Raw genomic sequence first — 23387 nt, 5'->3', positions numbered from 1 at the left:
AGAAGTTTATCATTTAATTATTTAAATGTAAAAGAATTAATTTTATACATTGAGGCCCTTGAGTTTATTTTTGCCCCATCATAGTCCATCAAGCAGATGGAGGCACTCTATTGGAGATTCAAAGTTTCTCTTTAGACCTGTTAATTTCTAAAGGTCTCCCATATTCAACTATATAATTTGTATTATGTAGATTGAATCAATAGACCAAATTCCTTTTTTCGTAATATGGTTTTTTCATTTGTTAAAAAGACAGCTTTTTTAAAAGTCTTCCTATACTGCCTATTTTTTTTCTGGAAAGATATATTGGTTTATGTTAACTTAAAGTTTCCACTATCCTCTGAAATCATTATATAACTCTTTTCAACTACGTTGTTCCAAAGATTTCCTGAAGCCCTTGTATGGGTATGTAAATGAATGAGTGTGTGAATATACATACATACACACACACACATATACAGAGACAAGAAGCCGAATGTTCCCCCATCAGGAACAATTGCTCATTGGTTTATTGAAAGTGTGGTTAAAGTGTATATGAGGGAACTTACAGAAAGATATATATGTGCCTCGAACGTTTTACTTAAATTATGGAAACGTATATTCACTGACTACACCTTTGACATAAGATCAAGGCCTTTTCCATGAGGTCAAATCTACTATTTGGAAATGGCATATAGCTTTTCTTGCATATGTCACCCGTGATACTCAGTTTCAGTTGTTTTAAAGTACAATAGAAACTCAAGGACACCTGTGAAAGAATTTGAGTGTAGAAAAAACTCTCTCGATTTGTATTATTAATTCTCAAAGCTTTTACTGTTGTGGTGTCCAGACCTAACTTGATGGCTCCTCCTACACACACACACGTACACATCTTGTATTATTGTGTGTTTCCAAAGCACACAAGTTATTTTTCATAAAAAGAAGTCATTTTACATGCACAATCCAATGGTTTAAGTAATAACTAATTTTCACAGTTACAATAACAAGATAAATTCCGCTTGCAACTGGCATAAACAGATTGGGGGCTACACAGAAATCACTATGTTGATCATTGAACTCAACTGGTAGAAAGAAATGAGTGTGAACATACAAGAGCGCTGCCTCCTGGCTTTTAACCTTTAGCTTCTCATGCAAAAGGAATGGAGAGTGAGTAAAGCTAAAGTACACACACACACATACAGAGTTTTGTAACGGCACTGCCATATGCTAGTGCCCAGCCCAAATTAAATGATTTTGGCATGGGCCTTCTCATTCCTAAATTTCATTTCCTCCAATCAGGATTTTTGAATAGAAATCTTATAAGAGTTTACACCCAATGTGAAATTGTCCCAGGAGAAAATATGTACATCACGTGTAACGTGTGAGCCAGGACTCAAGGATCAAGTCACAAATTGCTCCTTCGAGTTTGGGAGGTGAGCGCACCTCCAGGTACTTGTAGGCTAGGCTTCATTCTGTCTAATTTGTTGCCTCCCATCTCCCCTAAAAGACCCAATCCAGATGACCACAACAGTTATGCCAGTGTGGTGACTTAGTGGACAAATACCGTACCATAAAGTGAAATACTTCTTCACAACACCCATCTTTATCATGATCTAAGCAGCGTACCTGGGTTAAACATGATAAAAAGTACGAATATTCTTTTTTTATATTTTAAAAATTACTGCCATTTACTGAGTGCTTATTTTATGCCGGTAACTTTATCTACATTTTCTCAATTCCTTACGATATGAAACTTCTCATTTTGTAGATGAATTCAACGATGCTTAGAGATAGTAAATAGCTTGCCCAAGTTTCCCCAGCAAATAGGAGACAAAGCTGGAATTTGGCCTCCTAGCTTATACTTTTGCCTTTGCCCAAAGTAATTTTTGTTTTTGTTTTTTAATAAGTACTTATTTAACCAATTAAAAAGAAATCGAAATCAATACTTTATATCATTTATTATATTTATGTTTAAAAGTTTATAAAATATTTTTTAAAGATCAAGATTACTTTGCTACTCAGTAATAATAAGTTTTGCTGCAACTTCCAAGGATTCCTAGTAGATTTAAAGCCTTTGCCATTTTTGAAATGAATTTGTTTCTCTCAGCAGGAAAATGCTCAAATCTTATAATAAGGTCACAATCATTAAAGGGGCAGCTTGCAGCTGTAAGTTGGTTTCTCGGAGCTCGTACCCCTTAAAAGGCTCAATGAATATGACACTTCTGCGTCAGGGAGATCTTTTATATTGTGAATATCCAAGTATCCTTGCGTTAAAATTCTAGAGTTTCTGGGAGATCCTTGTGGCCTAGCTGCAATGCAGAAAGAGAAAAGTCTCCATTCAGGCAAGTGGTGAAGTAGCAGATAAAGCAGGTTCTAGGATTCCGGTGAAGGATGCTGTTGGCAGCAAAGCGCACTCCTCTCCTTTGTGGCTTGGTACCAGTCGAGGTGCTTTGCTCCAGCTTGTCTCTCCTGCTGAGACTGGACAAAAAGAAGAAAACCCCGTGCCTGAAGTAATCATCGCTTGCTGCTTGTAGTTTGTGAGTGATCAATAACAGCAGGCTTAAGTATTGTGGTAAACGTCCCTTTTGTGAAAGCAGTTTTCAGCAATGTAGAACTACTCCACCTCTTGAGAACCAGCATGATATAGAAAAAGATTTTTTTAGAGCACATATTTAAAGTGAGGTCTTTTTATTTCATTTATTTCATCTTTCTGTTTTCTGTGAATGGTCTTTTCAGCTTTTCTTCTGTGTTTATGAGGATGATTATTCTTTGGAATTCTAATACAATATATTCCCCAGTGAAGATCTATTGTGCTACTTGGAGAGTCTGAGGATCACAAAACATCGAGTTCTGTGTTAAAAGTGTCTGCCGCGTAGCAAACGCAAATGCTTGCTATTTGGAAACGCTGAAATATCAATAACTGCATTTGATATTTTGTAGTTATAGGTTCTATATTTTCTTTCTTTTTTTTAGTTGGAGTAGCTCTTTCAGTGTTTGAATAATTTTTATTGATTAAAACAATAATTTTCCAATTCTTTTTGTAACTGGGATAATTTATCTGGCAGAACAAAATTTGCCTTAATTATAACAAAGTAATTTATTTTGTGATTTTGAGCACCAAAACTTAAAAGAGCTAAAGCTGAAGTGATGAGCACTGCCCCCTGTTATCAGAGAGCAATTTTATCCTGAATAATGAGGCAAAATAAGGTTAGCGAGCTCTTCCTGAAACTTTTTGGTAACTTCATGACTGGGAGTAACTCTCTTCAATATTCGAATAGAGCTCTGCCAGTCAGGGTTAATTAGCTCCCCAAACAGCCTAGTGAAATGGTTCTGGACAGCAGATTTTTCAAGGATGCCATTGCTTCCCCCTTCCTGTCTCTTATACAGAATAGGAAAGATTTTTCTCAGTGGAAATGGGAGAAAGTATCCAACTTCCCTCTTGGTAGCTCATGCTGCCTGAATAAAGTATAGTGAATTATCTCAGAGAGACTTCTATACAATTTGAAAATAAATATAGAGCAAGTGAGTATCATAAAAAGAAACCCTGGGAAAAATTAAATGGTTATGAGTCTCTCCTGTTTTTAAATTTTCAGACGATTAATTCCACAAATTCCACCCACTAAGCATATTTCCCTCAAACAAAGAAACCACTTGGTTTGCTTGGTGTATGTGTGTTTAAAAAATGTTCATTTTAGTATTATCCAGGTTATTTAATGAAATTCACATACAGATAGATACTGAGCATTTTTTAATTTGTTATATACAATTATAATTATAGTTTTCAAAAATAAAACCTTATCAATTGAAAATTCTATTCAGGGTTTTAAAATTTGTTTTTGCTTTTTACAAATGTTACTATAGAGCAGTTGTTTAGTGTCTCCACAATTGACTCAGAGGGATGATTCCCTGGAGAGACATGAAGCCACTTAATCAACTGCTATCTGCTAGTTGGAGATTGTTTCCACACGGGAATTTCCCCAGCTACATGCACAGCCAAGAAAAAAATACTGTTAGTAGATTATTTGGTAGTTCTTTACTGATATATACTTATACATCTTTAATTTCTAGAATTACCTATATAAATAGTCCGGTCACATATACCCAGTTCCAATGTAACTAATCAACTTAAATTTTATTTAATTCTTGTAACCTCAGCATTTTAGGAATTAAATGATAAATAACAATTGCTGGACTATACAGCAGAATATAAAGTATATAAGATAAGGTATATCTTTCATATTGTGGATTTTTATAGGATATTATTATCATGTTTTATTTACCTGCAGGTAAGAACGCATAAATTATTCCCATACTCACCAATGGTATTACATTTTTGAACTCTTAAAACAAGCTATGGATTTTCCAATATAAACATTGAGCTTTACTTATTTAAACATGCACATGGTGTAAACTAGTGGAATTTTTTCATGTATATGCATTTGGAAATATAACAGACACTTTGCGTAACGGTAATATTAATGAACAGCGTAATAGGAAGACCACACCTATTTTACAATATTTGTAATAAATTTCATTTACTGAGCACATACTCTAATCCAGACCCAATGTTAGAACTTTGTACAATTTGCATTAAACTTTACCCAACTCTGAGAAATAGGTATGACTATCTCGATCTTGAGTAAGTAAATTCTCTAAGGTTACATACTATTTAGGGAGCAGAGATAGGATTCAACTCAGGCTTCCTGACTCCAAACCTCATTCTATAATGCAATCTTTCTATGCATTATACCCTTAACTATCTACGGACAAAATTATAATTTGCAAGCTTCGAAAAAATGATCTATCTTTAAAAATATCAAATTTTTTGCCTGAAATTATGCTATATGAAAGTACATTATTTTCCAAAGAATATGAATTTCAGAAATCCTATTATGCCATCCATTTTCAGCCATACAAAAAATATATTCAGTGTTTTTGCACATGAAATTGCAAGGTAAATGGACTATACTGATTAGCATTTATTTTGATCTGAGATGTTTTCTGATCTACCCAACCCTAATCTATTTAAAAAGAGCTTTACTTTTAAGTCCACTTAAAAATATTTTCCCAAATTACAGAAATTGAAATGATACTCTGAAAAGCAAATATATGGACTAGGAATATATATCTGAATAAGCAATAGGAGATACGTGGCAGGCAAGCATTTAAGCACACATGGCAGACATTTAAGTGATCAAGACAATTTTTCACACCAAGCTGAGACATGGCCCACAAAGTCTTCTCAGCACAGTGCTTCAGGACCTTTACAAAATTTTGGATTTTTAATTATGATTCATTTATTTCTCCACTCATTTGTCCTAACTTTTGTCAGGCACTGATCTAGGATCTCATGTAGAACAGTGAGGCAAACATAGTCCTTTCTCTTATGGAGCTTTCATTAAAGTGGGAGAAGACCAGCCTTAAATGAATTAAATAGATAACATTTCAGGTTGTAATAAATTACAGGTGCTCATAGTTTAGTGGTTAAGATCGCTGCTCTCACCACCACAGCCCCGGTTCATTTCCTGATCGGGGAACCACACCACACCTGTCTGCTGGTTGTCAAACTGTGGTAGCTATGTGTAGCTGTGTGATACTGAAAGCTATGTCCCTGGTATTTCAAACACCAGTGGAGTCATCCATGGTGGACAGGTTTCAGTGGAACTTCTAGATTAGACAGACTGGGAAGAAGGACGTGGCCACCCACTTCTGAAAAAATTGGAGATGAAAACCCTGTGAATAACAGCACAGCATTGTCTGATGTAGTGCTGAAAGGTGAGAAGATGGCACAAAAAGACCAGGCAGGGTTCTGCTCTGCTGTACACAGGGTCCCTAGGTGATGGAATTGACTCCACAGCACTAACAACAACAACAACTATATATATATATAACATATATATGTGGGTGTGTGTATGTATAAAAGGAGGTTAAAGAGAATAGAGAAGGCTGTCTGACATTTGACCAGAAACCTCAAGTAAATGAGGAGCAAGCCCAACAAATATTTGAAGAAGATCTTTCCAGCAGAATGATTGCAAGAGCCCTGAAGTAAAAGCATGATTACCGTGATCAAGCAACAATGAGGACGTGGGTGTAGCCGAAGTGGAGTGAAAAGGGATGAATGTGGCTGTTGTATAGAGAACTGACTGTAAGGAGACAAAGATGGAAACAGATTGATCCGTTAGGTGATGGTTACAATAATTCAGACAAATAAGATAATGATGGCTTAAGTCATGTAATGATGGAAGTGGTGAGTAATTGTCCGGTTTTGGATTTATTTTCAAGGGGTGTAGGCAGGAAAGTAAAAAAAAGAAATAGTTTTGGGCATTTTAAAATTGAAATGCATTTTAGATCCTCATGTGTAAAGATAGAAAGGACATTTGTATATAGAAGTTAAGTAAGGTTAAGGGAGATATCTGAACAGGAAATATAAATTTAGAAGTCTTCATCATAAAGTTGAAATTGAAAGCCTTGAGATTAAGTGAAGTGACGTAGGGAGTGAGTGTAGATAGCGAAGATGAGAGGTCCAAGGAAGTTCAAGGGTTCTGGATTGTAAAGCTGGAGGAGGAAGCAACCAAAGAGCCTATGAGGGAGCAGGTGGTAAAGTAAGTAGAGATCTAAGAGCAAAACGTGTACTGGAAATACGGTGAGGCAAGTTTTCAAGAGGGAAGAAGATGTCAATTCTGTCAAATGCTGCTTAAAAGTTGAGATGAAGACTGACCACACGTGTGGCAATGAGAGGATCACTGGTGATTTTAGTAAAAGCTGACTTGATGGATTAATGGTGATAAAAGTTTATTGAGTTGGGTTGAAGAGAGAGCAAGATGAGAGGATATAGAAACAAGGAGCAGAGAGCTATAAGGAATTTTTCCATTTTGGTGAACAAAGGAATTAGCTGGGATGGAGCATGAGTTTTAAGTTTTATGCCATCCTTGATGTAAATAGTAGCTTAAACGTCCATCATGTATTCATTTTCAATGTTGCATGTATTTATAAGCATTATTTTTAGTGCTCAGTACCAAATTGTTTAAATTATAGTTCTACATTAGTTATCTGTACCATTGTTTGTGACAATAATTATCTTTAGTAGTTCTTAATAACTTTTGGTAGAGTCATAGATAATTGGGCACACAGGGATAATACAATTTGGTTTTCTTTCACAACCTTTCTGTAACTGATATTTTGATCATGCATCTATCATATATATTGAGCCAGTTGAAACCAACAGCTTTCATATTATTTACTAGAAACTCAAAATTAGGAATTTGGGCCCAAGTTTGTAGCCGTGAAACTCTTCTGTATGTTGTCCTTTAGAATAAAACAATTCAACATTTTTATAAAATGTTTTTTCCTTGCAGGAAAGACAAGCAACAGTGAAAAAGGAAAAGGGTGATTCCCAGCAGCCCAACAAAGTGATCGACAAAAACAAAATGCAAAGAGCCAACTCCGTTACTGTGGATGGACAAGGCCTACAGGTAGGATTCTTTTAATCCAAATCCTGGTAGCTGTCATGTTTGTTACTTCTGTGCTCCTACAGGGGCATATTTCCAGCTATCAACACATTTATTTAATGCACAGATTTGCTCAGCAGACAACTTCAGAAAGATCTTTATTAATTTATAAGGATGTCAGTTTTATGGTTGATTGACAGAGTGATATTCTGATTAGATTAACCTTTATGATGTCTCCATTTAAACAAATTGGTAAGAGATATTTTGGCAATCTGAAGTTTTTGCAAATTATTAGTAAATATACACATTTATTATATACACATGTATTGTCTATTTACAAGTGTACTTTCTCCACATATATTCTTGCTTCTATTTGGAAGAATCATTTTGGTGGCAACAAATTTCTTTAAGAAAGAATAAAATAAACTCTACCTGTTTGGATACTTTTGTTTCTAAATAAATAATAAAAATAAAGAATATAGTATAATTTACCCATATCATCCAGAGTTTTAAGTGAAAATTGAATCACCATATATATTTCTAGTTTAAGTAAACACAGGTAGCTCAAAATCATGTTTCTAGTACTTTAAAAACCTCTAAATTATCCCTGGAGTCTGTAACATCAAGAATAAGATTTCCTGGGACTGCCTCGTGTTCTAGAGGTTAAGGTTGGCGTGCTCCGCTTTGTGGCCTGGCTTCGGTTCCCAGGCTCTGACCTAAACCACTCATCAGTGGCGACCCACATACAAAATGAAGGAAGATTGGCAAAAATGTTAGCTCAGGGTGAATCTTCCTGAAGTAAAAGAGGAAGATTGGCAACAGATGTTAGCTCAGAGCAAATCTCCCTCAGCAAAAAAAAAAAAAAAGAGTTCTTTCCATCTGCATTTTAAGACATCATATAGATTCAATGTATTTTATTTATTTTCCCGTTTCTCACTCCAACATGAAAGCAATCAATGAAGTTGGCTTAATCTAGGAAATTATAGATTGTGGAGTTCCCTTTTTTTTTGTTTTCCTATCTGTATGTTTCTCTCTTCCAATTTCCAATTCCTTTCCTTAAGAATCTGCTTCAAGTTTCATGTTCTCCAGGAAAATTTACCAACCACTTACCCTACAAAGATATATTATGTTATACACTTGCATTCAGTATACATGATTTTATACCTTCTTCTTTTATTTATTATTTTATCTGTGATACTATGGATTGTTTCTTTCACATTCCTTAGTTTGCAAGCACAGTTCAGAGCATACAGTAGTTGCCTAAATGCTTGTTTCTTTATTGTTGTGAATATCTCATTGAAAATTTAATAATTGCCTAAATATTGATAATCAGGTTAATGCTTTGTTTTGATCTAATAAAACACATTGAGAATCAAAAACCTTTTATGAATTATTAAACCCAAATATAAAAAGAGGAAATTCTGAATGATAAAATTATTACTTTGGTTAAATAGTATGGGAGTTAATTATCAAAAGAGGAAATCCTGATCTGCACTTTTTGGAAATCATGTCTTTGTCTTTAGTAATCTCACTGAAGTCCCAAATATGAAATCTATCCACAATTTTGATAGCAAAAAAATTGAATTTATTAAGTGATCCTGTGAAATTTTTAGTGAAAAATAATCAATATTTATAAATTTAACATTTCAATGGCAAATATTGATTAGTTTAAATCTTTAATCACTCTGAATTCCTGCAATGAAAATAACAAAAGGGAAACCTAATTTTAAGATTCAAGCGTATTTCACACATGGTAGGCACATACTTCTCAACATGCAAAGGAAACAGGCATCATTTGTTAAACAGTATACTAGGCACTATGATAATATTTTATGCATGTTAATTAAGTGGATTCTCTCAATAAACATTTAAGGTAAATATTAATTCTTAATTTTCTCAATAAACACATGATAAATATCATTATTTTTATCACCGCTTTGCAAATGAGCATACTGGTGTTCAGGAGTAAATTTATACCCAAGGCCTCACAATTAGTCAGTGGGAAAGCGAGGGTTTGAATGAGGACCATCTGAGTCAGAGTTTATGTATTTTACTCCTAAGATACTCCATCTCCTTGGTTAATAAATTTTAACAGGTGTGTAAGTGCTAAATTTCCTGACCACCTTGTTCTTCCACGGACTTTTATATTGTTGCAAATTTTGAGCTAAAAATCATGTATGCACTAGGATTATAACTTCTCTGGTCTCAGTTCCCTAAGATTTAAATAGTCCTATTTGACTTTACCCAGACATCAGAACCAAAATTGAATGGTACACGCAGAGTGTTTTAAAGGCTTTAAATTGACATAGCAGTATTAGCCATATTTTTTAATTCAAAAAAGAATGCAAAATATTCAATCTTGTTACAATTAAACTAGTCACATTAAAAACAAAGATGCTTAACTTTCTCTGTGGATGTGTTTAGTCTCTCTAACAGATAATTTTTCATAACTTTCTTTGGCACACAAAAGTGTTAGGTAAAATTGTGGGTAAGCAACGTGTAGACATCAGCCCTTCCTAAAAAGCAGTAAATAAATACTGTAATGATCATCATCTTCATAATTTTTTGAATTTTAAATTTTTATGTGCAATAGTCTGTTTCACCTCAGCAGAATGGACTAAAACATGATACAAATAGGTATTAACATAATTTTGGGGAAAATATAAAAAAAGTAAAAGAACACATTCTTGGATAGCTATTACATGCAAAATGGAAAACTAAGTAATTTTTTGTTGTGGTAATCAATTTTAAAATAATAAAATGGTTGTTCTTTATCAGGAAAGGTAAAAAGATCTTTGAGAAAATTAATTTTTTCCTTGAGTTTTAAAAAATATATATCATGAAAAAGCATTGAGTTGCAGCCCAGTTTGCGTATAACTCAGTGACAGAAGAGAGCTACACTGCTTAAAGAAGACTATTAATCATAGTTAAGCACATTCATCTTACTTCTTTCCAGCTAACCAGCATAATGATCAGGATTATTATTTCTAATTAGAGGAAGTAATAGATCATGTATAACCTTAGGATGAGTCTCATTAATTAACCCGAGTCCTACGGGACTTCAAGTAGAGGTGGTTGGGTACTCTGTCTTTGTCATCGCTCACACCATACGTTTACACTTAATACATATGATCCAATGTAATTGAAAGTACAACTTCTTAACATGCAAGAGGTGTAAAAATACAGATGACTATCCACACGTGAACAAATTAGTAGAAAAACAGAAGTATTTTTTAAAATGTATTAAGCTGATGTTAGCTAGTCCCTAATTATTCTTTGAAAAAAATTTCTAAATAAAAAGGTCACTGGAGGACCGAAAATTCTAGTTTGTAATACTCTTGCATTAACAAGAAGAAAAGGGGAAGCTTTATACCGAAATATCTAAAACTGAACCAGTGTTGTCCCCCACCACCACTGCTTCCTGTCCCTGTTGTCTTTCTTATTTACAATATCTCATTCTTATCATCACCAAGATTGTGAACTATACATACACATATGCACTGTACACAACTGTATGTGTGTATAAAATTAGTTCCCTTTCTTTGATTGAAGTCTGTGTATGTGTATGTGTGTTCCTTGCCTACTTTCCTATCCTCAAGCCTGTTGATTCTTTCATAATGAGCTCTTCATTATCATTTTAGCCCCCTCTTTAAGTCTGGAATTATTACACTATACTTTGAGTATTAAAAGAACCTTTAAACTGAGTCCCTGTCTCCATACATGTAATGTGCTAGATTATAAATGATAGGGGAAAAAATGGAGCTGAGTAAGGTAAGAAGTGTCAGAGTTGAGAGTTGGAGTTGTCTATAATTTTAAGTAAGATGGATAAATTAGGCCTCATTTAGAAGTGAGCAGTTAGGGACATCTGCAAAATGTTTGTCCCATGCAACTGAAATTATAGAGTTGCCATTGAATGATATGGAGAAGGGTCTGGGTCAATAAGATTTGGAGAGAAATTCTGATGCTGTTAGACACTCAAATGGGGATGTCAAGTAAGCAGGCAGACCAGAATTCACCAAAATTCAGGCGAAAAGAGAGATATGAATTTGGAAGCAAAAGGCATATTGACGGCACTTCAAACCGTTAGGGTGAAATGAGGTCTCAAAGGGAGAGAGTCTACATAGGGAGGAGTGGTTGAACTGGGATCCCAAGCCAGACTGACTTTAATATTACTATGTGAAATTTCCCCTTAATGTGAGTAAATAAGATTTCACATGTTTTGCTCTATTATCTATAGTGGAGAATCCAATATGAATTGTCTCCTTTTGGAATGCCCTTCACACCCAATTTATAACCATTCTTTAAGATTTCAGGTACCACAGATGCTGTAAAATCTTCTTGAATGCTTTCTCCCATTATTAATATTTTCTTGGTTATACTGAATTACCCTATCCCAATGTCTTTTAAAAACTGTTTTGAGAAGCCCAGGGTTCTGCAGAGATGCTTCAAGCACAATGGAGAGTGAGGGGAGGCTGCGAACAGGTTCAGGGTTCTTTCACATGTCAACCAGATCAACTCGCTTTCATCATACATAACAGCTTTGTATACTGTCCCACTTAAAATTATTTCAAGTGCTGTGTAAGTATTTACTTCCAAGAACAAATAGGGTTAGGCTAACAGAATCTTTTATATATTTGTGTTTTTATCTTTCCCCTCCCATCCCACCAAAATCTATAACAAAAAGGGTACGATATTTCAGGATGGCTATAAATCAGTTTTCAAAATAACTGAGTTGTACATCTTATTTCAGAATTATGGTATGAAAGTAAAAATTCAAAATTTGTTATGTTAAAGACTGTGTTAGATATAGTTCAAAAGAGAATTAGTGAACTGGAAGATAAAACTGATAAATTAGTGCTATCTAATCCTGAGATTCCATTCACATTTCACATTTCAATAATGGCTTTTATAACAAAAGAAGCTAGTCCAAAATCATGTTAACACACTTATTTTGACAGTTAATGGAAGTGATGGAGCATGATTTTGGCCACTCACTTTCAAATGGTTCAGGAAAAACATATTTGTACAGTGTTTGCAACTTTTCTGCAAATTTGAAATTGTTTCACAGTATTAAAAAATATCACTGTAAAATAAAAAAAATTTGTAAGAAATTTACAATAATTTTATTGTATTTCTAAAACTTTATTCATCCAAATCAGACATAGTGAGTTTCAGAAACTAAGAAAACATTGTATTCCTTTAATCTACTTGAATTCCTTTAAGTATAAATGATTTGCATTACAACAAATTAGCTCCTCTCAACTGAATTCTGAATTCCAGAAGTCAGTTCTTACCTGATTTAGACTTCTCTGGAAAACAGAATCTGGAAGCAGATAGATTGAATTAACTAACTGAAATATCACATCTAATAATACCTACATTTTTTCCTTATCTCAGACTATTTAAGTCATGCAAGGATTGACTGAAAATGATTATGCCCATATTCAATAGTGAGAATAGCATAATGTAATATAACATGAAATAAAGAGGCTGTTCATGGATTTTGATATCAAGTTTCTGTTGTTCTTCACTCAGGGACTAGAGACATTAACAAGTTAGATGAAGAATAAAGCTTCTATGCCTGGTTCCATCTGTATTCAATTCTGTGCCCCTATGGATCCTATCTTTCATATCAGTTACAGTTAGTTCTGCAGCATTTAACAGGAAACAACAAAACAAGGACCAAACAAAACATAACAGTGGTTTGGACAAGATAGCCATAAATTTTTGTCTCATGTAAATGAAGTCCAGAAGTAAGATCTCCGGAAATGGGGCTAATAAGACAGCTCCATATTTTCATCAGCACTGTTACTATCTTTCCCACCCTCTACCCGTGGCATCTTCAAGGTCAAAGATGGTTACTGGTCCTCACGATGTCAAATTTCATGCTGGCATGAGGAGGAAAATGACTAGAAGCTCTCACTCTTCTTTATTAAAGAGCATTTCTTAAGTTTCCATACAATCCTTCTGTATTAGTCAGAGTGGGCTGCTGTAACAGAATACCATAGATTGGGTGGCTTAAAAGAACAGATATTTATTTTTCACAGTTCTAGAGGCTGAAAAGTTCAAGATCAAGGTGTGGCAAGGTAGGTTTCATTCTGAGGCCTCTTCCCTTGGCTTGTAGGTGGCTGCCATCTCTCTGTATGCTCACATGACCTTGTCTTTATGCGTGCACAGAAGACAGAGAGAGAGAGAGTGAGATCTATCTTCCTCATCTCATCAGGGTACTAATGCAAATCACGAAGCTCTCACCTTCATGAACTTGTCTAACCTGAATTGTCTCCCAAAGGCCCCATCTGCAAATACCATCACATTGGGGGATAGGGCTCCAACATAGGAATTGAGTATACGCAATTCAGTCCACAGCAGCTTCCAATTATATCTTGTCAGACAAAACATAGACACTTTTTTTCCTACTTGGAATATTTCTTTGCATTCTTACAAGTTACAACTTCTTAAAAGTTACAACTTCTTAAAGCTCTCTGAAAGAAATATGTATTTTAATGTTTTATTTTTATTTTTTTAATTTAGTTTTTTTCCAAAGATTGGCACCTGAACTAACAACTGTGGTCAATTTTCTTTTTTTAACTTCTTCTTCTCCCCAAAGTCCCCCAGTACATAGTTGCATATTCTAGTTGTAGGTCCTTCTGTCTGTGCTACGTGGGATGCCACTTTGCCATGGCCTGATGAGTGGTGCCATGTCCGCACCCAGGATCCAAACTGGCTAAACCCTGGGCCTGAACTTAACCACTCGGCCAGGGGGCCGGCCCCTAATGTTTTATTTTTAGATAGTCTTATTTTATAAGCCTAATTTGTGATAAGGGGATATGTGAGGAAATGATCCCTAGCTGATTTTATTATTCCTGTGTTTTCATTTCGAGCATTTGACTTTTGTCTCTTGTAAAGTATCATTATTCTACTAAATTCTTCCTTTATCTAAATTCTCTTCTATGTTTCTAATCCATTTGACCTATTTATCCATTTACTCACTTCTAAAAATAAGATCTAGAGTTTTGTATTTTGAGGTTCTCTACTAACCCATAATCTATTCTAGTGGGATATTTAATTGTTCATAATAATGTGCAACTTAGAACACAAGGTTATGTAGCATGGTACTGACCTTTACCTTGAGAGTCTCACCTCTATTTAAGAATAAGGAGCAACAATTCAAACTAAGTGCAAAAACCAACTAAAATCCACATTTGTTAGCATTACTTTTGGCATGTAAAAACTTCAGGAGTTCTATTTGATTTTATGATAGGATGAGAATTAAAGAAAATTGAATACTAGTCTTCAGAGAAAGATGTGTTTTAGTGTTTCTTCATTTTACATTTCAATGGAGGGAGAAGTGCACACGTTGTAAGCCCGTAGGACAATGACTTAACTTAGGCGGCACTTTTTCTTTACATTAATTGACCGGGCACATTTGGTCCAGGGGAGAAGAACTAGGAAGTTACTACAGATCCGGTTCATCTGTCTCATCTCCCAGCTGAATCAGAGACAAATCAGGAACAAAGAACCCGTGTCCTCTTTTCAAAAGAAAGTAAAACACAGACAGACACAGCAGATTGTAATGAGAACAAGTGGGATAAGAAGAGAAAAATTAAGAATATCTTACACAACCTTCTCTTATAGCCAATGTGAAGATTTTAACGTTTTCCCAGTGCCTGTACTCATTAGAAAAATGTCATTTCACTTAAGAATTGGAAGAAAATATCTTGGTAGAATATTTTAACTTATATTGTTTAAGCAGGAGGGAAGAGTATGATATAGTGAAATGATTGTTTTTAATTATCTCATTAAATATTTAAGGATACTTTCTAGGGGGGAAATAACACAGCAATAAAGAACACTTTGAATCTACTTTCCAAAAGTAAATTGATCTAAAACTTTTCAACTTAATATTTAGAGGGCTCCATTAGTTGTATGCTTTTGCTACTAAAATAATTGTTTTGTCAAACTGTATTTAGATGGCGTTTTATAGGGGTATATCGAATAGGAATATTTTTATTTAAAAGACTTTACCTCAACATTGAAGTCACATAAAATATGAGTTCTCGTTTACCACCCTATCAAAAACAACTTTACTCCCACCAATAAATTGCCATGTCCTTACCTGCTTTTTTTCTCTCCATGGCACAAGTCACCACTAAACACCTTTGCTTGTTTATTTGTTTATTGTCTGTGAGCTCCACTAGGGCAGGCACTTTTTGTTGTTCAACTGAGAAATGAGTAATTATGAAAGCAGTGAGTGACATATAGTGGGGACACAGTCAATTTAACGGACTCTTGTTTAGCAAATAGATTTGATTAACTGGCACTTTACTGCCCAAGCAGGGCAAGACAGCATGAAGGAAGCATTGTGTAGAGAGGGGCTCTGAGACTGAAAGGGGCTTCAAACCACTTTATTCACAAGTTCTTGGGAAGATGAATTCCACACATGCCACAAAGCTCTAAAGTAAGGGTCTTCTTTAAAGTAGGGCTCTCTATAATTTGATCCTTTACTTTTCTTTTAATAATTTTCCCCACTATATTCAACTTTATTCTGGCTGGTTTACTCACTGTTCCAAAAAGTGTACCTTTTATTTTCATCTCAGGCTATTCTAACTTTTGCCATCTTCACAGCTGCCTTCTGCCCTGCCCTGTACCTAACTAGACCCTACCTCTTTTTGTGGAGTGGATATTCTTGTAGAGATATATATATATATAGTCAAAGCACAGGGTGTAATTGAGTTACTAAATAGATCTATCTATCATCTGGCTTTTATCCATATTACAGAACAAAAGAGCCATATTCTTGAATTTGCTAATTTGTGTTTCATGACTTAGAATAACAAGGCGTCCTCTTCATATATAATGTGAATAATTGGTCCATATATCCACCTTTTCTTCTAGATCACTCCTGTTCCTGGTACTCATCCGCTTTTGGTTTTTGTGAACCCCAAAAGTGGTGGGAAGCAGGGAGACCGGTATGTTTTTAAAAATCATGTTTACTTTCTATGTCATATATATGTAAAATGAGTCACTAAAATTATTGTGTAAAAGCAGTATTTCTCGTGGTTTACTAATTTTAATGTGAGATAAATGATGCTAGCATCTATATGTAATATATTTATATGATTTTTCCTTGCTTTTACATTTGAAACTTTATTATAATGGCCTTTTGTAAATATATTTATTGTCATAACTGAGATATCTGAATTCTCTCTACCCTGCCTGTCACCTATAGTCTTTAACAAAGAGCTTTGCATACAACATGGCTCATAACATAAATACTGTTGAATGAAAATTGGTTCTCTAAATGGTCAGCAAGTTGACTTCAGGTAAATCATAACCCAACACTGAGGAGGAGAATTTATATCCAGCTTCTGGACAAAATATATTATAATGATTTTCTGCATGTGCGTTTTTGAAAACATGATGCTGTATTTCCTGGAGAAGCACAATATATTTAATCTGAATAATAATGAACTGCATTATCAGGTACCTCAGTATTCTGGCTGACAACACAAAATTTTCATTTTTATAATAAATTAATGATTAAATCATATCTAATAAAAATCTGAAAATCACCACATTGAAGAGTAAATCTTTTGTCCTCCTAAAGAGAAGAGTCATAAACAAAAGTGTGATTATACCTGCTTTCATAATTTCTAGAAGTCTTTACTAATCCCAACCAAAAATGAGCAGTCAGATACAAGCACTCACACAAACACTATGCTAATCAAAACGAAATTCCCTTTATGGTTTACAAAATAGTGAAGTTGACTCACTTCTGTAAATAATGGAATTTTGTAAAGTAATTTCCTTTCCTACCATTTAACTTTCCAACTCTATTTCAATGAAATGAAGAGCGTTCTTCATTTTCAAATCAGCAACATGTTATTTCTGCTTAAAAGTTTTTTTCCCTTTCTTCAACATATAGTTATGTTCTTACTCTGCAAAACATGATAGAAATTATTTTAAATTAATGAATATTTAATAATTAAAATGTTTACAATGATTTATTAAAGAGAATAGTTGCCTCACTTATAGAGACATGAAATTATTTTCTCCTTTTCTATTTATAGTCTGTCAGCTGTAAATATTGGGATATCTTGAAAATAGTAAACTCTTCACAAAGAATTAGATAAGACAAATTCATGTTGGAAATAAGAGACAAATTAAATGTCAAGAGAAAAAAATAGATATATTTCAAAAGGAAAAACAGTCCCCTCAAATTAAGATTACATTAAGTATGTAGAATGACCCTTAACTGAATATCTGCCTTCTCATTCTCCTACTACATAAAAAAAATTTTCTTTAAATTGTAAAGAAAAAAATATAGATACACTAAGGTCATAAGTAAATTAAAATTAATGAAGGGAGGTAGGATATTTGAGTGCAGCTATATGCACACCCACTTATGTTTTGTCCTTTATACACTAACGGGGACCATTCAAAGTCAAAGGAAATGTAAATATGGTTTAATGGAGATCTATTAAGAATGCAAACATAAATTTTCCTGAATGCATAAGAGGCATCTTTCACAAACAATGGACTTCCATTCTGGGTTTTCCTTTTAAAATATTTTGGACTTTTTTGACTTTGATATATTAGATAAGTAGCAAAAGGTCGCAGAATTATAGATTCGTACAAAGTTTACCATACCAGCCAACAGGTGTGAAAGTGTTCACGTATTGTTCATTCAGGCAGCGATGCCCGAGCAAAAACAGAGTCTACTAGACACTGGGGATAAAGGACGTAAGACAGTCACGCAGGGGGGCAGGCACGTACACAGATACACTGCAATAGCACAAGGTAAATGCTAAACTAGAAATGTTTAAAATGAAAGTGCTATAGAAATTCGAAGGAAGAAATGACTATCTCTGAAGACTCAGAAGTCTTCGGAGAGGAAGTAGCTTTTGCGTTGGTTCTAGTATAAGTAAATGTTTGCCACGTGAAGGAAGGAGAAAGACAGATTTGTGAAGGGCGTGGTGTCTGTCAGAGAACCAGGAGGTAGTCACTGAGGTTAAAGTTTAAGGAGAAGGAGGGGAAAGGTAAACTGTTTTCAATTTAATGAAATATTTTAAGTAACTCAACACTAGCGAGTTCTTTCATCCTGGAAGCATCATGACCGTAGTTGAATAACTGTATAGGAGAGGGCTGGATAGGCAAGAGTTTTCGAGAGATGGTGAGAAAACTCGAAAGCCTCAACTAAGGCAGCAAGATGGTCTAGCCAGGCTTCACAGACGTGATGCAGAAGGTACGAGACTGTCCACTAATCATGTTCAGGTGTTGGAAAAAGGATGCATTAAGAACAACTCATCTTTCTTGAGATACTAGGTGATATAATTAATTAAAAACTAGAATGTGAGGGTTATTCCAGATTTGGGAGTGGGGGGATATAAGCAGATATTATGTTGTGAATTTGGAGTTTCTATGGGTAAACATAGTATGAATGTGTTTGCAAAATATATAGTAATATTTTCACATGCGTATGAAAACCGATTTTTAAAAGCTAAACATATTCTTGCACTTTTAATATTTTGTCTAAGAATGCCAGCCACGTGGGATATGTGTGTACTTAGAAACATGTCTGTTGCATTTGTTATACAGAGATTGATTTCTTACAGAAAAAAATGAGCTATTTACTATGTGCCTGTTGAGACAGTTTAGCAGTTTTGTGAGCTGACTGACAAGATGATTGTTTTATGAAATAATGAGGCAGATGAGGTCACATTCTTTGCTTACATACATACACACATACAAAATGCACAATCCCATTTTCAGCTTGGGATAGACAGTTTTCATCTCTTAGGTTTCCCAATAACTTATAAATTTCACAAGAATCTATTAAAAGAAGATAGTTAAGCAATTTTTTACTGATACTTTAAAAATATTTATTGGAGTCTATCTAAATAATATTCAAAAACAGGATAGAAAATATTCTAAGTGCATATGCATATTTATAATGCAAATATCATTGTTTCTAATTTAAAAGCTATATTGCTTTTATAATGTCTACCAAGCCTCTTTTTTAAAAAGAACCATTAGTTCCCATTAAGCTATTATACTTACAATATTTTTAATGCAAAATTTGTCAAATATATTTAATTATAATCATATATAATTATAACATTAAGGGGTACTGTTTATTTAAAAATTTTAAAATATCACTAAATACTTTTTTCCTTCTATATTTTCATCTTTATAGAATTTACAGAAAATTCCAGTATCTACTAAATCCTCGTCAGGTTTACAGTCTTGCTGGAAATGGACCAATGCCAGGGTAAGTGTAAGGAAAATATCATCATCATTAACTCATTTAATACTAATTAACTAAATAAACAGCCTGGTATACCTAGAATTAATGTTATTTGAATACAGGACCCAGATCAATATACAAAAAAAATCATTGACTATCAAGTACATAAGAGAAACCAGTTTAGATACTGTTTTTCACAATAGCCTGTTTCCAGCAGATTTGCCTCCCTTCTAAATATTGTGAAGTAATCGTAGTACTACTACTAATAATCACACACACACACACACACACACACACACACACACATACTAGCTGGGTGCCTAAACTTCTAAACCATCTGTTTGAAGAACCACTCCCCTCTGCTTGTTAAATACAGAATATATATCTACTACAGAGTAAAGATAAAGCTAGTTAACAAAGAATAGAAATCATAACATGATTTTTTCATTTACTACTTACAAAATCTAATGAATATCACTCTCTAATGCTTTACTGTCAATAGGTAAGATGTAGTAAAATAAAATTATTTTTTCAACAGAAACTATATATATTTGATGTCACCAGTATGCACTGTAATAAATTGTCATTAATTTGGTCTAGTTAACTAATTAGTGTCATCTTCTTCCACTGACCTGTTTTCTCTCCATCAACATGAGAGTAAACATTAGACCAGATGAAGTGGAGAAAAGCTCTATAAACCTTGTATAAGCTTCTGTTTTTAAAAAAATCAGTATGATTAAAAAGGTCTGCTAGGTTATTCTCAGAAACTAGAAACCAAATATTGAAATAGTCTGTACTCTTGTAAGTGCTCAGAATAAAATGTATAACATTGTGTCTTGTGTTAAATAAATGTAAATAAAGTACAATTAATTAGCATAGGCTTCCACAGTTATACTCCTCTCTTTCTTCCACTGCCTGTTGTCCAGGGCCAGTTTTCAAAGGCTATGCATTTGAAACCTCCTTGCTGTAGAAGGTAGGGTCACCACAGGAATTTAGTTCACAACACTGCCTTTGTCAAGCTCCATATTCCAGAATCTAGAGGATCATGATAAGGTTATTGGTTGGGTGAGCCACATGCAATAAGTCTCAATCTATATAAAGCCAGGCAAAAGTAAAGTCTGGCTATTAACGCAGAAGCTAAGTTAGGGTGGCTTTTTTTCTTCTTCTTTAATATTCTCTAAACTTCAATAAAGTAGCTCTTATTCTGCAGGATTAAGGAATTGTGCGTTCAAAAGTTTAGCCATCTTAGACCTCCGTAGCTCCATCCAGACCAAGTAAATCCAGTTTGTGCCTGAATTTCATAGTTAAATGCAATGCCTAACGGCTCTGCCAATTACAAGCCTTGTAACATAACCTCTCTGTGTCTTCATTGTCTTTTCCATAAAATGAGAAAAATAGTACCTGGCTCATGAGATAGTTGTGAAGTTAAATGGGATGATACCTATGAAGCATTTAAAAATGTGCTTACCACATAATTTGTCCTCAATTACTGTTATTTATTATCAATAATATTTGTAGTAGAATTAATTAATAATAAAAACACGTGCCACTTTATAGCTGTATGTAAATATACTGCAATAATGCTGAGTTTAACCTTGTTTTCTCATTTCATTTTTTTCCTACTCAACTTTAAATATGTACTACATATTTCCTTTTATTCTTTCCATTTTAGGTATCCTATTATCCTCTACTCTTTTAATAGATTGAAAAAATGAAAGTAACATATGTACTAAAAATCCACACTACCATGAATATTATTTAGAAAGTAAGTTAAAAGTCCCACTTTAAGCACTACCACTCCTCAGGGATTACCATTGTGAATTGTTTGTGTGTATCCTTCTAGGACTTCTTTTATAAACATGTAACATAATGTACGTATGTAATATATTCATATATATAATGTAATTATATATATACACAGATACATACACATATGTAATTTGTATCGAAAGATTTTTGTATGCAACTTGGAGTATAGTTCTTTTATTGCTGTGCAACTCGCTTTTTTTAATTCAAAAGTATAAGATGGATATTGTTCAAGTTCAGTAGATATTGATCACTCTCATTATTTTTAAGAGCTGTACTATTTTCCATAATTTTGTTAGCTATTCCATTATTGATAAACATCTAGATTGCCTACATTTTAAGTTGTTACCAAATATGCTAAGTTAACATCTGCCAATTTATCTATTTCTTTTGAAATCATGTTCAAATATTTTCACAGAAGAGTTTGATATAGGTAGAATTGCTTGATTGAGAATATTTTCAAATTTAATTGCATCAGGTTCTGCCAAAGTGTTATACAAAAGGATTGTATTGAAGTATAATTCTAGCAGCAGTATGTAATGCTTATTTCCCACAACCTCCTTTAAATTAGTTATGTTTAATAATTTCTATTTTTGTCCAAAGTAAGTGAAAATATATCCTTATCATCTTTATTTGCATGTCTCTGATCAACTAGAAAGTTGAATATGGTATTAATTAGATTTACTTTTCTATAAACAACAGAAATATAGCCTGGCTTCTTATCCAAAATAAAGTTTACTGGAAAATTATAAAGTTGCTCATAGAATTAATAGAAAAATGAAGAACTTTGTTTCAGAAAAGATAGGGATCAAGTCAATTTGAGGAAATAGAGTAGCAGAAATAAAAGGACAAAGTCTCATGGGAGTTATTGCTGAGAGGAACTGATTCCACTTGCTCTTGATATTCTTATTTCTTCCTCAGGATTCAAAGCCCAGGGAGAAGCAAATTTATTGGTCTATCTTGTTTCTCACGACACAGCTTTGGCTAGTTTGGGATGGGGCATCTTGACTGAGGGTCCAGTTAAGACTACATCAAAATGATTTATTTCCTGAAAGCCAAATGAGGATGCTATAACCTGAGGATGAAAGAAGAATTCTTGGTGGGAATAAACAATAGGTGTTCACTAAAGTCCAACCATTAGGCTGTCCAATATCCCTTCTTTTCTGAACATATGCATTGAAAAAAAATTATACCAGTCAACATATTGCTACTACTAAATATATAACTGAAAATACACTCACATCCTCCTAAAATGTAGACAGCCCAAAGTCTTGTATAGTTACTATATCCAGCTTCAAGTCCTTGTTCTCTAGAAACATGTCAAGAGATGACTATTTTCTCCTTTCTTTTCATCCATTTGGCCTCAGTATACAGATAGGTAAGGAGAAAATTAAGACTTTAACTACAAATATGAATTTAAATAAATGAAGCTTTTAATAATAAAAAGAGTGAATATATGTAATGTCTATAGTCCTAGTTTCGCAACTGATTGAAAATTGTATCTGAAACTTAAAACATTTCTCCTGCCTATGTGTGTGTCAGCCACTCAGAAATCCTTATCCAGCGCCATGACGTAAATCTTTTTACCTAAAAGGTCTGAGACTTTGGTAGTATTGTTTATGTAGGGCTGAATCAGTTTCTCATTGACCTTTGCTTATAGGCACGGTGGTACATGACAGCATTAGCGCTATCATCAAATATTTCCAGTTCTCCTTCCAGGGACTTGATTTTATTTCAATTCCTTTAACCCTAGATATTAAGAGTGGCCCTATGGCTTTCTGTCACAATAAACCGTGGGCAGAAATTAGATCTTCCATGCTTTATTTTCCTTTGCCACAGTAACCAGCAATATTCCAGATATTGGCTCTTTTGTTAGCTTGGATCACAGAGTAGAGACAGGGAGAGAGAGC

The 23387-nt window shown here is 34.0% G+C and overlaps 1 protein-coding gene across 9 annotated transcripts in view; it reads left to right on the top strand.

The window, feature by feature from the left end:
• DGKB (diacylglycerol kinase beta) overlaps nt 1-23387 on the top strand; it is a 675344-nt gene that overhangs the window by 247963 nt on the left and 403994 nt on the right. For all 9 annotated transcript variants that reach the window (XM_070264567.1, XM_023639309.2, XM_070264566.1 and 6 more), the window contains 3 exons: nt 7332-7448; nt 16320-16393; nt 19621-19695. In XM_070264567.1, coding sequence (XP_070120668.1) covers nt 7332-7448; nt 16320-16393; nt 19621-19695 — 266 coding nt within the window. The remainder of the gene's footprint in view (nt 1-7331; nt 7449-16319; nt 16394-19620; nt 19696-23387) is intronic.

The sequence above is a fragment of the Equus caballus genome, chromosome 4 (assembly GCF_041296265.1).
Source record: "Equus caballus isolate H_3958 breed thoroughbred chromosome 4, TB-T2T, whole genome shotgun sequence".
NCBI lineage: Eukaryota > Metazoa > Chordata > Mammalia > Perissodactyla > Equidae > Equus > Equus caballus.
Note: the sequence above shows the minus strand (reverse complement) of the source record. Positions and strands in the feature narration are given on the sequence as shown.